The 10,534-nt window shown below is 33.5% G+C and overlaps 1 protein-coding gene across 1 annotated transcript; it reads right to left on the bottom strand.

The window, feature by feature from the left end:
- Nucleotides 1-4,629: 4,629 nt before the first annotated feature.
- LOC112709121 (uncharacterized) lies at nucleotides 4,630-5,898 on the bottom strand. The gene is made up of 2 exons (XM_025761017.1): nucleotides 5,854-5,898; nucleotides 4,630-5,766 (listed from the first exon to the last, which is right to left on the bottom strand). The coding sequence occupies exons 1-2, from the start codon at nucleotides 5,896-5,898 to the stop codon at nucleotides 4,630-4,632; spliced, it is 1,182 nt and encodes a 393-aa protein (XP_025616802.1).
- Nucleotides 5,899-10,534: the final 4,636 nt, after the last annotated feature.

The raw sequence follows: 10,534 nt of genomic DNA, 5'->3' as shown, positions 1-10,534 counted from the left end.
AGAAGTTGTTAAAGGAGACGAAAGACAGTTATGCTAAGGATGTGTAGGATTTGAAGAAAAAGGAAAGTGATTTGGCGAGCATGGAATCTCACCTAGTTGAGGTCACTGCTCAACTTAAAGAGATTGAGAAGAAGAAAACCGATGAAATTCTGGACTCTTTTGTCGAGGGGTTTGAAAGAGCATGCTTATAGTAAGGTTTTTGGCACCAGAGATTGATTTGTTCGAGATGGACCCTGGGAAAATCGTTCGTGATGGCCAGATGATCGAGGATGATGGTGATGCTGAAGATCAGGCTGATAATGTGCAGTATGCTGAGTTATTTTGTTATAGAGAATTTCATACGCGTGTTGAATATTTTGCTGTTTTGCATATGTAATAGCTAGTAGTTTGTGACGCTTTTGAACTTTTATTGCGTTTAATGGTATTGCTTTTTTATTTAAGAAAAAGCTGTGTTTGATTGATCAGAAATTAATTTGGGAATATTTCATTTTTGTTTGATATGACTGCCGAGTATTGGCAGGTTGTAACCAGACGAGTCATCGTCCGACCTATATGGATAATAGATAGAGTTGTATTTGACTGACAATATAATTCGCATAGTTGTTGGTTAAATAGAACGAGATAATTTTTATTTCTCATCTTTGATAAATTGGTAAACCTTTGAATACAAAGGTACAGGTAGGCTAGCCTCGTTAAAACGTCTCCAAGCAAAATCCTTTGGGATAAAATCTTGGTAGTAGGAAAAAGAGTACAAGGCTGTCCCTGACTTTTAACTATAAAATTTCTTTAGGGAGGAAACATTCCAAGTATTAGGCAGAATTTTACCCTCTATTGATTCTAGTTTGTACGCTCCATTGCCGAGTACTTCATCTATTTGGTATGGACCATCCCAGTTTTCTGCAAGCTTCCCATGTGATGGTGGTTTTCGAGCAGTGTATGTCTTATGAAGTATTAGGTCCCTTTTCACAAATGATTTGCTTTTTACCGTTTTGTTGTATTGGCGAGCTAGTGCGTGCTGTGCCGCACGTTGTCGTAATGTGTCGATGTCTCTTATCTCTTCAATGATATCAAGTTCGGATCTCCAAGCGTCTTCTTGATTGACGAGCTGTGTTCTGATTGAGCTCTAGGAGATCTCCAATGATATCATAGCTTCCGAGCCATATACTAGTCTGAATGGTGTTTCTTTTGTTGATGATTGTGGGGTTGTATTGTACCCCCAAAGGACTTCAGGTATTAGCTCGGCCCAGAGTCCCTTGGCGTCATCTAGCTTCTTCTTCAATGCATGTAAGATTACCTTATTTGCGGCCTCGGCTAGTCCATTCGTTTGAGGTGTTCAACTGAGGTGAAATGTTGCCTGATTTTAAGGTTCTGCAAAAAAGACTGAAATTTCTGATCTGTAAACTAGCGACCATTGTCAGTTGTGATATGGTTAGGAATCCCAAAACGGAAAATAATATTTTTCCAAACGAAAGAAATGATTTGTTGGGATGTGATTCTTGCCAAAGGTTGGGCTTCCACCCATTTTGAGAAGTAATCGATTCCGACTATGAGAAATTTTACCTGGCCCGGTGCCGTGGGGAACGGACCGAGTATATCTAACCCCCATTGGTTGAAAGGCCAACTGATAACAGAGTGATGCAGTTCCTCGGCGGGAATGTGTATCAGTAGTGCATGTTTTTGGAAATTGTTGCAGGTCCAGATTTTCTGTTGGCTATCATGGTGTAAAGTCGGTCAGAAGAAACCTGCGCAGAGGACTTTTGATGTTAAGCTCTGAGCACCAGTGTGTGTTCCACAGATTCCCTCATGTGCCTCAGATAATGCTATGTCAGATTCGGGCTTGTTGAGGCATTTTAGCAATAGGCGAGTGTATCCTCGTCTGTATAGAGTTCCGTTGAGTAATGTGAAGTAAGATGCTTGTCTTCGGAATTTTTTTGTATTTTCGACCTCTGCTTGTATATGACCTGTTTGTAAATATTGTATGAAGTCGTTCCTCCAATCTTTTTCATGTGTAACACTTAACACATTTGTTAGAGTAACACTTGGAGATGTTATGGTGAATTGATGCAGTGTCGATAAGTCGGATTGTGTGCTGCCGAGCTTAGATAAAATGTCAGCCCTTTGGTTTTGTTCTCGTGGTATATGTTGTATTTTAAATTTGGAGAACTTTGAAGTTAATTTTTTAACTAATAGCAGATATTTAGATAGAAGAGGATCCTTTACCTGAAAAAGGTCGTTTACCTGCTGTACTACTAGTAAAGAGTCACAGTATACCTTTATGGCCGATATTTGGAGATCCAAGCAAAGTCGGAGTCCGGCGAGTAGTGCTTCATATTCGGACTGGTTGTTGCTGGCTTTGAATGCTAAGTGTAAGGAATGTTCCAGTATAAAGCCATCTTCGGCCTCTAGACGGATTCCAGCTCCACATCCCTTGTTATTTAAGGAGCCATCCACATATAAAGTCCATTGCTTCATGTGGTTCTCTTCTGATGGTATTGTAAGCTCGGCAATGAAATCGGCCAAGAATTGGGACTTAATAGGTCCTCGGGATTGATACCTGATGTCAAACTCGGACAATTTGATTGCCCATTTTATAAGTCTGCCTGCAATTTCTGGTTTGTGTAATACCTGTCTTAATGGATGATCTGTTCTGACGTAGACTATATGGCTCTGGAAATAAGGTCGGAGTCGTCGCGCCGAGAATATTAGAGCTAAAGCGAGCTTCTCTATCCTCAGATAGTTGAGCTCAGCGTGTTGGAGGATTTTGCTAACAAAATATATCAGATGTTGAACTTTGTTCCTTTCTATAACAAGAGCCAAGCTTATCCCCCAATCAGTAACTGATAAATATAAAAACAAATCCTCCCCTTGGAGAGGCTTTTGTAGGATCGGCGGTTGTGAGAGAGTTGTTTTTAATTTGGTGAAAGCTCTCTCACAGTCGTCGTTCCATTGAAATTTGGTTTTCTTTTTTATTGTTTGGAAAAAGGGAATAGATGTTGAAGCTAGGCATGGAACAAATCTCGATAAGGCAGCAAGTCTTCCTGTAAGGCGTTGAACTTCTTTAACTGTCTTTGGGCTTGCCATATCCAGAACTGCTCGGTATTTTTCTGGATTTGCCTCAATTCCTCTGCGTGTTAGTAAAAATCCCAGAAACTTACCCACTTGAACGGAGAATGCACATTTCTTGGGGTTGAGGCGCATGTTGTAGCGGCGTATCTCACCAAATATTTCTGTTAAATCGTCGATATGGTTTTCCCCGATCTTTGTCTTGGTGACCATGTCATCGACATATACTTCGATGTTTCTGCCGATCTGCTTGGCGAAGACATTGTCCATAAGACGTTGATAAGTTGCACCTGCATTCTTTAATCCAAATGGCATAACGTTATAACAGTAGTTGCCAAAATCAGTGATAAATGTCATTTTGCTTTGATCGGAGGGGTGCATGAGTATTTGATTATACGCCGAATATGCATCCATAAAACTTAAGGTAGCATATCCTGAGGCGTTATCTACTAAAGAGTCTATGGATGGTAAAGGATAGGAATCTTTTGGGCATGCTTTGTTTAAGTCAGTGAAGTCGACGCACATGCGCCACTTACCGTTTTGTTTTCTTACCATTACCACATTGGCCAGCCAGGTAGTAAATCTGATTTCTTTGATAAATTCTGCGTTGATGAGCTTTTGTGTTTCTTCTAAGGACGCCCGTTTCTTTTCTTTGCCGAGTTTTCTTTTCTTCTACTGTACTGGTCGGGCTGACGAGTTTATAGCTAGTTTGTGGGTGATGATTTGTGGGTCGATGCTGGGCATGTCTGAAGGTGTCCATGCAAATAGGTCGGCTTGCTCTTGTAGGAAGGTAGTGATGTTCTTTAGTTCTGATGTGCTCATTGACGTACCTACATAAGTAAGTTTGTTAGGATCGTTATTAAAATATACTTTTTGTAAGTCGTCGGATGGTTTAGGGCGTTCAAGAAAGTCAGCTCTTGGATCTAGGTCGGCGAGTACGTGGCTGTTGGTTGTAAGGTCGACATTGTTGACTTGTTGCCTGGAACAATTTTGGAGTTTCATGCTGATGTTGTAACACTGGCGTGCCTCTTTATGATCTCCGTGGATTGTTACTACATGGTCGTCCTGCAGAGGAAACTTAACACACAGATAAAATGTAGAGACAATTGCGCCAAACTTGTTTAAAAAAGGTCGGCCAAGTATAAGATTATACAGGCTAAAGCAATCGATTACTAAATATTGAATGTCATTTGTTTTTGAAAGAGGATGCTCACCCAATGTGGTTTGTAACCACACTGAACCCAATATTGGAACTCGCTCCCCTGAAAATCCAACCAGGTCGCCTCCTGTTGACTGGAGTATGTTGTCGCTGAGCTTCATTTTTTGGAACGTAGAGTAGAACAAAATGTCGGCGCTGCTTCCGGGATCTAGGAGTACTTTCCTTACCAACAAGTCCCCCAGTTGAAGAGTGATGACCACGGGATCGTGTAAGTTTTGTATGCTCAAATCGAAGTCAGCGTGTGTAAAAGTTACTTGTGGTGGAGGATTTGTCGTTTTAGCTTCTTGTTGTGGCCCATTCACCGAGCATATTGCTCGGAATGATCTTTTTCTAGCCGAATTTGAGGATCATCCACTTGCGTATCCTCCTGAAATACGATTAATTATACCTCGAGGTTTCTCGTATTGGCTTGAAGGTGCCTTTTCTTTTCCTCGGTTTTGTTGTTCGGACGAATCGTTGGTTGTTGAAGGTATGATGCGCTTTTGCATGTGACCCCCAATGTATTTGTCAAGGTGTCCTTGTCTAGCTAGGCGTTCCAGAAGGTCCTTGGCCACCATACAGTCGTCAGTGTTGTGGCCGTGTTTCTGGTGGAAAGCACAATATTTAGACTTGTCCACGTTCTTTGTATCTTGATAGGTACCGGCCTTTCTTGATGGCTTGATGAGCTTTGAATTTAAGATATCTCTAATTATGTCCTCTCGCTTAGTATTGAACTGCGTATAGGAATCAAATTGAGGGGTTAGTTTAAAATTTTTCTTTGTGCTTAGGGCCTTATCTTCATCTCGGTAGTTTGTCTTCTCAGATTTTCGAGTTTGTCTGAGTTCTTCGATATCAATTTGGCCTTTTGCTTTCTCGCAAAACTCTGAAAGGGTCCTCGGCTTGGCTACTGCGATGGTCTCCTGGAATTTTCCAGGGCGAAGTCCGCTTTTAATTGCGTGTAGGTGAACCTCGGGGTGGAGGTCAGGTATACTGATGGCAACTTTGGTGGAGCGGGTCATATAGTCCTTCAAGCTTTCGTTTGGTCCCTGTTTGATCGTATTCAGATAATCGGAGTCGTGCAGGTAAATCGCGCATCCAGCAAAGTGTTCTTCAAATAGCTTCTCCAGCTGCTGAAATCGCGAAATAGAACCTGCAGGCAAAGCACACAACCAATCAAGTGCAGGACCGTCTAAGTAATTTGGAAAATAACGGAATAAAACAGTATCTGATGCACCGTTGACGATCATTATTGATCGGAACTTTTTGAGAAATTTCTTCGGGTCTCCGAGCCCATCATAAGGTGTGAGGGTTAGTGGCAGGGTGAATCTCTTCGGCAATTCGAAGTTCATCACTTCTTCTGTGAAGGGTCCTACAAGTTCGTCGGACTCTTCCTTTTCATCTTCAGGTTGAACCTCCTTGGTTCGGATAGTCTCCGAGACATGAGAGGGTTGGGAATGGTGCTCATTATCTTCTGGTTGCTGGTGATGAGTGTCGTTATGTTCTATCTAAGCATGGTTCAGTTCAGCGATTTGAGCAGCCATTATTTAGTTTTCGTCGGCCATTCGTTGATTAGCTTGTTGTAGCTCAGCCACCATCCGCATAAGTTCGGATAGTGAAGGAGGTGGTACGTCAGCCATGGGTGTAAGAGAAGGTAATGGGACCAAAAGAAAGAATCGATTTCCTCGGCCCCACGGTGGGCGCCAATTGATCTTGCCTGCGAAATAGATTGGCTTCAACTATCTGGTGTTAGCCAAGCTATATCCTCGGAGGCTGAACGTCCAACTCTTGAATCCGAGTTTTTTCCTTGTGTTGTGGTGTGAGAGCACGAGCAATGAAGAGGAGGAGGAGTGTACCTACAAAGGCACTCTAAAGCTTAAGTCAGTATATTGTCTTATTCGAACTTACTCGAGAGATACTTTACCTTGGTTTTCTTCGTCCGTTGCATCTTTGGTCGTAACGTCGGTTTTGGAACGGTCAATAATGCCATTGATTACTAAGCCGTTTATACGTCGATTATGATAAAATGTTGATGTTATCGAGCTGTGGCTCATAAAATCCGAATTGTAACGGGTGATAATGAGTTATAACTCATACTGATAACGGTTATGAGGCCGAGTTATAACTCGTATTAATGACGACCATATCAATTACATATATTACTAAATGATTTAGCCTAAATATAAAACTAACCCAACAACAAAATTATTTAATTTTCCTAACCATATTTCTAAATATATTAAAAAAATTAAAGTACATTTTCAACTAATCACATACATTTTTTTATTATATCTAATTAGATATAATGCAATATAACAGACAATAGTTACATTACTGAATGCAATAACATTTTACTATAATATTCCTATACTTTAACTTATACGACTATACAACTAAATTATTTCTTAACAATAATATAACAAATAATAGTCTATAAACTACGCTAACAAACATCTAACCAAAATAATATTAAAAAGAATAATTTACATATTTAAGATTATGTAAATATTCAATAATATATTTTTTGAATTTAGTAAGATTATGGACTACCATTTTTTTTGTCGTTAGTTTTGTGCATTTTTCTTTTTCGTTCACTGTTTTTTGATAAGAAAATTTACTCATGAAATGTATAACACGACTCGTACTTTATGTGAAGTTGGAAACAGAGTGCGTGACACGTGTATTAATGTATTAAATTCATATGTTAAGTGTGACCTTTGATTTATTCGAAATAGTAAATATATAATTTTAAATTTGCCATTAATTTTGGAGAAAAAACATAAATATACATAGTGTGTTGGGTAATTTTTAAATGCTCATTTTGTGTTGGGTAAATTTTTAAATGCTCATTTTGTTTAAAATGGACCGCCAATTGAGCCTTTGGTTCTTGCAAGAATTTTTGTTTTTCTTCAAAAGTTAAATGTTAAAAAAGTTATTTGTTCGTGAGCAATGTTGGATTTGCACAAAAAAAATTATACACAAATTTTAAGGTGATTTTCTAAAAAGTTAATATTGTATATAATTTTTTAAATATAATTTAATATTATTAAAAAACAGTAGACAAATAAATGCATTACTGTTTAAAATTAACCAAAATAAACATAACTAAAATTAAATAATTTTTAAAAGTTATAAACGATTTTTCTTTTTCATAACATACAGAAATCTTTTTATTAAATATTAAAATATAAAAAAGTACATAGAATATATAATTACTAACATTTTTATTTTGTAATTATATTACGTGAATATAAGTATTTTAAAATTACATCGATTTTATCCTGACATTATAGATTATGGCACAAAAAATATATAGAATCAAACTACTTTACAAAAAGATTATAAAGGACAAAAGTCACCATTGACTAAAAAAATCAGGGTCTTCATATATAAAAAATTAAATAATAAAATTTTTAGTTATTATTTTCATGTGAAAGAGTTTAATTTATTACTAATAATTAATTTTAATATTCATTTTGTAAAATTTGAAACGATTTAACTTGTATACTTTTGATTAGGTGTTAATTCTATTTCACAAATAGAAATAATTAATTTTTATGCTTGCTATTTAAAAATAATATTTTTTCTCTCTATGTATATAAAAATATAATTAGATATTAGTATAAAAAATTATATTGATAGTTATAAAATTAACTCAAATTTTTTTTAAACAATTAGATCTTGATTTTAACTTTTAATCATAATATTAGTATTCTCTCCAAATTATATTTAATAAATATTTGAAATAAAGAAAAAGAAAATATATATTAAAAAGATAAGCAGCAAAAATTTAAAACTAAACAAAAAGACTAAAAAAATATGTATATAATAATAATTATAATTTTATTTGAATTATATTCTTTTGTTAATTTTATTTTTTGTTAAACAAAAAGATAGAAAAAATAGAGAATGAAAGAAAAGAGAGAGAAAGATAAAGATGAAGACTGAGAGAGAGAAACTGCTAATTTTAAAAGAAAAAATTTTATTTTAATTATAATGAAAAATATCGGATGACATGTTTTGATTTCTCAAATTACTAATATAAAATATAAATTATAAATTATATATAGAGTAGAAAGAGTAGGGAAAAATAGAAAAAGAGAAAAAGAGAAAAAGATAGATAAAAGAATTTAGGAAGTGAATTTATTAATTTTGGAGAAAAATATTTCTTTTCAATTTTAACAAGAGAATGTCACGTGACACATTTGGTTATTAAATTAGATAATAAATTATATATAGAGTGAGAAGGGTGGAGAGAAATAGAAAAAATGGAGAGAGGTAGATGACAGAATTTAGGAAAGAAATTTATTATGTTTGAAGGAGAAGATTTAATTTCGATTGTAATGAAAAAATGACATGTGACACATTTTGGTTGTAAAATTAGTACTTTAATTTTAAAGAAAAAAATTTTATTTTAATTGCAATAAAAAAGTGATATGTGACACATTTTAGTTGTAAAATTAGTAAGAAGGAGAATAAAATTCTTTAATTTAAAAAAATTAATTTTAATTATAATAAAAAATAATATGTGACATATTTTAATTATAAAATTAGTAATATATAATACATACGACTAATATTAATTTAAAAAATACTAATATTATTGTAGACAATTGACAAGTCAATTAATTTCTTATGTTACACATGCGGTCTAAAATGCATTAGCGAAGTCAAGGGCATGTTAATTATTATAGGAATTGTAACTAGTAATTGTCCACTTCTTTGAATAGTTTTTAGAAAGATTATATTAACTAACATTTATCATATGTTAAATTTAATTTAAAAATATTTATATTTATGTAAGAAAATATTTTTATTGAAAATGTGAAACTTATATTTTAATTTAAAAATTACCTAAAAATTAATAAATATTATTGAAAAATAAAGTAGTTTAAAATTTTAAAATATATAATTATATTTTTTAAAATTTAGATATTAATTAAGTGTTTAATTAGAAAAATATTTTTTAGCTAATATCATCTAAGTTTTAAAGTTAACTTTTGTTTTAAATCATAAATAATTATAAAAATTAATAGATATGGACTTTTTATTGGGCCGGCCTGTATGAATGAGGGCACCAATTCATGATAAATAATTAAAAATATAAAAAACCTATTTTTGTAATAAATACAATGCATATAGTCACTTTTGAAATAAATTTTACCAACCGAGGTGACACTGAAAAGTAAAAGAAATCCTTAAAATCGTTTTCTTTTGCATCTGAGTGCTAGAGGTACCTGAAAAGCCTCTTTTAAATTGACGCTGACTAAAATTTCCCGTCAAAATGGAGATTAAAACCATTGTATATTCAATGAGAAAAAGAGAGATGGTGAATTTAAACATGCGCCCAAATGAGGCGTGTAGTACCCCTCGTACTTTATGTGATGTTGGCAAGTAGAGTACGTGACACATGTATCAATATGTGAGATTCACGTGTTAAGTGTGACTTTTAATCTGTTCGAACTAATAAATATGTAATTTTAAATTTGTCACTGATTTGAGGAAACAAACATGAATATGCAAGGTGTGTTGGATAAATTTTCAAATGTTTGTTTCGTTTTAAATGGGCCATCAATCAGGCCTTTGGCATTGTTCTTGCAAGAATTTTGTTTTTTTTTTCAAAAGTTGAATGCTAAAAAAATTTTTTGTTCCTCAACAATGTTGGATTTAAACAAAAAAACTATACAAAAATTTTAAGATGATTTTTTAAAAAGTTGATATTATATATGATTTTTTAAATGTAATTTAATATTATTAACCAAAATAACCAAAATAAATATAATTAAAATTAAATAATTTTTAAAAGTCATACACGATTTTTTTTCATAACAGGAATCTTTTTATTAAATATTAAACTATAAAAAAGGTATATAAAATATATAATAACTAGTATTTTTATCTGTAATTTTATTACGGGAATATAAATATTTAAAAATTACGTCGATTTTATTTTGACATTATAAATTATGACACAAAAGATTTATAGAATCAAATTATTTTTACAAAAAAACGTAGAGGACAAATGTCCCTATCGACTAAGAAGACTAGGATCTCTGTAGATGAAAAAATTAAGTAATAAGATTTTTAGTTATTATTTTTATGTAAAGAGTTTAATTTATTACTAATAATTATGATTAAAAGTTAAAATCAAGATTCAATTGTTTAAAAAAATTGATTTTAAGTATAAATATTAATATATTTTTTTATACTAATATCTAATTATATTTTTATATACATAGAGAGAAAACATATTATTTTTAAATAGCAAGCATAAAA

This window comes from Arachis hypogaea, chromosome 9 (assembly GCF_003086295.3).
Source record: "Arachis hypogaea cultivar Tifrunner chromosome 9, arahy.Tifrunner.gnm2.J5K5, whole genome shotgun sequence".
Taxonomy (NCBI): Eukaryota; Viridiplantae; Streptophyta; class Magnoliopsida; order Fabales; family Fabaceae; genus Arachis; species Arachis hypogaea.
This window is presented reverse-complemented; position numbering and strand designations above follow the sequence as displayed.

Coding starts and splice junctions, on each gene's coding strand:
- LOC112709121 (XM_025761017.1), bottom strand. CDS start 5,898: ATGGCTGACGTACCACCTCCTTCACTATCCGAACTTATGCGGATG. Junction 5,767..5,853: donor TATCCGAACTTATGCGGATG/GTGGCTGAGCTA, acceptor AACCATGCTTAG/ATAGAACATAACGACACTCA.